At 46.4% G+C, this 3,785-nt stretch overlaps 1 protein-coding gene across 1 annotated transcript; it reads right to left on the reverse strand.

The window, feature by feature from the left end:
* Window positions 1-1,309: 1,309 nt before the first annotated feature.
* LOC125549284 (uncharacterized) lies at window positions 1,310-3,198 on the reverse strand. The gene is made up of 4 exons (XM_087514067.1): window positions 2,469-3,198; window positions 2,156-2,344; window positions 1,778-2,078; window positions 1,310-1,641 (listed from the first exon to the last, which is right to left on the reverse strand). The coding sequence occupies exons 3-4, from the start codon at window positions 2,002-2,004 to the stop codon at window positions 1,539-1,541; spliced, it is 330 nt and encodes a 109-aa protein (XP_087370193.1). The 5' UTR covers window positions 2,005-2,078; window positions 2,156-2,344; window positions 2,469-3,198; the 3' UTR covers window positions 1,310-1,538.
* Window positions 3,199-3,785: the final 587 nt, after the last annotated feature.

Genomic DNA, 3,785 nt, shown 5'->3' on the forward strand with positions numbered 1-3,785 from the left:
CTCCCCCAAGCTTAGACCTCGCTTGTCCTCAAGCGGAAGCCGAAATCGAAAAATATGTCCACATGTTTAGAAATAGGAGTTTCGATAAAATAAAATATGGAGATGAGGGCATCATGATCATTCTTGAAACAACAACATATATTTATATTGTCATATGATTTCTTATACTCAAGTAACAATCTATTCACAATGTCAAGTATGAATCAGAAACTTCATTGAAAACTAACAAACTATAATCTTGGTCACTGAAGCAATTGCAATTTATCATAACATAGGAAAGAGTCAACATAAGAGCTTTTCAACAAGTCCACATACTCAACTATCATTTAGTCTTTCACAATTGCTAACACTCACGCAATACTTATGGTTATGGAGTTTTAATCGGACATAGAGAAAGATAGGGGCTTATAATGTTGCCTCCCAACCTTTTACCTCAAGGGTAATGTCAAGAATAATAGTTCATGCTAACTTACATCCAATTGGATATATATTCAGTAGAATAGAAGTACAGAGACATAGTAAAGCCAAGATGGCACTGAACCTGGTAGTCCCATCGGATCACTGCAGAGGGCTTGACGCCCTTTGACGCCTCCAGGAGCAGTGGCAAGAAGTTCCGCCCGCCCGCCACCATATACAAGGTATCATCCAACACACACACACAACGCCACCGCAACAAGGTCCAACACAAACTCACGAACAACACATACACCACAGAGTCTGCTGTGGGCACAGCACAACAAGCCCAAACACCACAAGGGTGGCACAAACAACACATATACTCCAGTGGCACACACCAAACAAAAAAAGCAATAGAAACCCCAATTCCTGGAGAGGGAGAAAGAATGGGAATGGGAGTGCAGGCGCGGACCTCGTTGTGGCCAGCGAGGGAGATCTTCTCCTTGTTGAAGATGGCGATGTAGAAGTCGAGTATGCAGCCCTCCGGCATGCAGCCGCCACGGCACCATCAGCATACAAAATAATCTGCATCACCGGTCATAGTCTCGTCAGGATTCTAGCATCGATGTTGCATTTTTCCAAGCAATTTATGACCTGCAAAAAATCATGTTGTTCATATTATATAGAACGAAAAATAAGATTCTAGCATCGATGTTATGCATTTCAGTACTGATTAACAGTCTCTTTTTTCATAACAATCCTAGCTAAAAAAATGTTTTTAGTATGTCTTAGGCTATTGGCTAATTCTGGGCATAATAGTCTCAAAGTGCATATGTGGTTCTTTGAGTATAGAAGCGGAACACAATGCTAGTAAATAAAAAGACTAAAAACATAAAGAGTTGTGGAACGCCATCGCAGCTGATTACATTCGCTAAAATAAGGTAGAAGAGATAGTAATGGAAATGTACAGTCCAAAATGTAGAAGTTGAATGAAAAGTTTAGTAAGATGAGATTGGCAGTGTAGCTTACCTACAACTGGGGCTTCTCTAAAAGCAGCAATTAGAACTGTTGTACATACATGAACTTGCTTAGTAGCTTTCTTCAGCACTTAGAAAAGAAATCTCACGATGATGATTTGTTGCTCACCTTGCTGCATGCTGCAAACCGACTAAGAGAACATTATGTGAAGACAAACCATGAGATTCAGGTAGAACTTGTCCTGCAATGAAGGTTGCAGTTTTATTGCTGCAAACATTACCTGTGGATTCAGTCGTCAGTCTAAAGTAACAAACCAACTGTCTGCAACTGATGGGAGATATCCACTGATATTTTTTCCCGCATCATGCCAGTTGCCAAACTTCAAATCACACACAAAACATACCGGCGCACAGAGAGAAACGACGCTGGCAGATTTCGCATCCCCTGACTGGAAGAACCGGCGGCCATGGGACATGCGTCCTCGGCGCTCCACAACAATAGCAACAGAATGAGAGCAATGTCTGCCATGGAGTTCAGAGCTATAGTGTTTGCATCCTCTTCGCGGACCAACATCGTGGCGGCACCGGAGCTTGCGTTATGAGCGCAACAGCAATGGCGGAGTGAAGACATGTGTATATCTTATTTAGGAAATAGCACCAAAAGGCATTGTCTGTCTCCCACAACAGAGGCAGATCCATCTCTACCTACAAATGGGTTAAAAATTGTACTGAATCCGACATGGTTAATTGTATTGGCAAGTAACCACGGGAGGGGCACATACCTCGTAGTCAAGCTGCAAGAAGTCGGAAAATCAAAGCACAATCCTCTCAAATCAGTTCAATCGATCCACCACCCAGTTGCTACGAAAAGTACCAATTCACTGTGTAACATTGTTGTGTCATAGCGCATCATCAAGGAGAATCCACTAATTCCATGATCGTTGTAGCCTTTCACGGCCAAGTAATTAGGCCTATGATACATAAGATACACTGAGATCAAACCTGAACATGCTAGCTTGTACAGTACTTATACATAAAGCAAAACATTTGGAGTTGGTCTTGTATGGAATATAAAGGGGGCAAAAGAGCAACTACCTGATTCATGGGTGGCGTCAGGCTGCTGAGGCTGCGCGACATCCAGATCGTGGCGAGCGTCCACGCGAGTAGTACGCCAGCATGTGGAAGGAGATGGCGTTAAGGCTGGCGCGTCCACAACTGGATGGATCGACGGTGGTCGCGTTCACGCAGCTGACGCCGTGAGACTGGGGCGTGGTGGAGTCGTGCAGGTAGTTTACACACAGTCGAGTACTTGAGTTACCTCGAGGGATGTGGTAGTGGCGTGCCCAGATCGAGTGGATCCGGCCGGTGAGGCGCCTCGCGGCACCAGGGGGAGGCGGCGGACGTGGTGAAGGGTGGCGGCGAGCGCTGCTTCTTCCTCTGCAGCGACAGGTGCGCGCTCTCCCGGTTGAGCACCAGCTACACCCGCCGCTCGTCCTCCTCTGAGACTCGTCGTTCTTCAGGCCGCCGTCCCCTTCAGCGCCGGAGGATAGGACCCCCCGGGATCCATTATAGGAGTTAGCCTGGGCATATAGGGCGCGGGGCACGCGTGACGGTGGGAGCGCGGAGCTCGCATCGCGGCGGCGTCTGACAGGCGTGGGCGCGGTACGGGAATGCGGCGGCGCTGAGCTCGCGTGGGGGCGGCATTGTAGTGTGATGGCGCTGAGCTTACGCGGGGGAGGCAGGGCAACGCTTATGGGAAGATGGAAAGGACTGGATCTGGAGTGGAGGAATTCTCGGGCATAACCAGCTCATCAACGTCGGGTGGAATAGATCCGCAAATTTGGGCTTCTGCTGGTGGGATTCGCGAGATCAAGGGGACGCCGAGCTGGTATCGGCAGACCACGGCGTGCGTCTGCTCGGCAGAACATTTGATCTGATCCGTTGATCCAAGTGACAGGTCATTGGCGTAATACGGACTGTAGGATATGTTTAAGTGGATTTGATCGTAGGGTCCTGATTATCTTGTGTACAGTTTTTTATGTAACTCTAGGTGAATTCATGTTTGCTCTTTTAATAGTACTAGTATAGTATAGAAGTATAGATATAGATAAGGCAAAGAAACTTACTTCTACTTGTCAGTAGTTAAGGAAGCTAGCAGTAGTACTAACTACTCCAGTGTGTGTGGGCTTGCTGTACACGTGCAACCCGACTTTCTTGTAAAAAAAACTTGTGCTCTCACTATTCGTTTTGGAGCTCGGCCACCATAGAGCCCCCTTTTTAAAAATAATCCAGAAAATCATAATTTGAAGTTTCAACAAATTGGACAAGAAATCCACAAGCTACTGAAAATAAGAACGATAAAAACTACTCCCGGGAGATTGAAACAGAAGACAGGGGAGGAACCCTAGCCAC

This window comes from Triticum urartu, chromosome 3A, assembly GCF_056163025.1.
Source record: "Triticum urartu cultivar PI428250 chromosome 3A, HENAU_Tu73, whole genome shotgun sequence".
Taxonomy (NCBI): Eukaryota; Viridiplantae; Streptophyta; class Magnoliopsida; order Poales; family Poaceae; genus Triticum; species Triticum urartu.

What these genes read in the sequence shown, in the direction of transcription:
- LOC125549284 (XM_087514067.1), bottom strand. Translation starts at nt 2,004, where the DNA reads ATGTCTTCACTCCGCCATTGCTGTTGCGCTCATAACGCAAGCTCCGGT. An exon ending in TCGTTTCTCTCTGTGCGCCG is followed by an intron (nt 1,642 to 1,777) that starts GTATGTTTTGTG and finishes TAATGTTTGCAG; the next exon opens with CAATAAAACTGCAACCTTCA.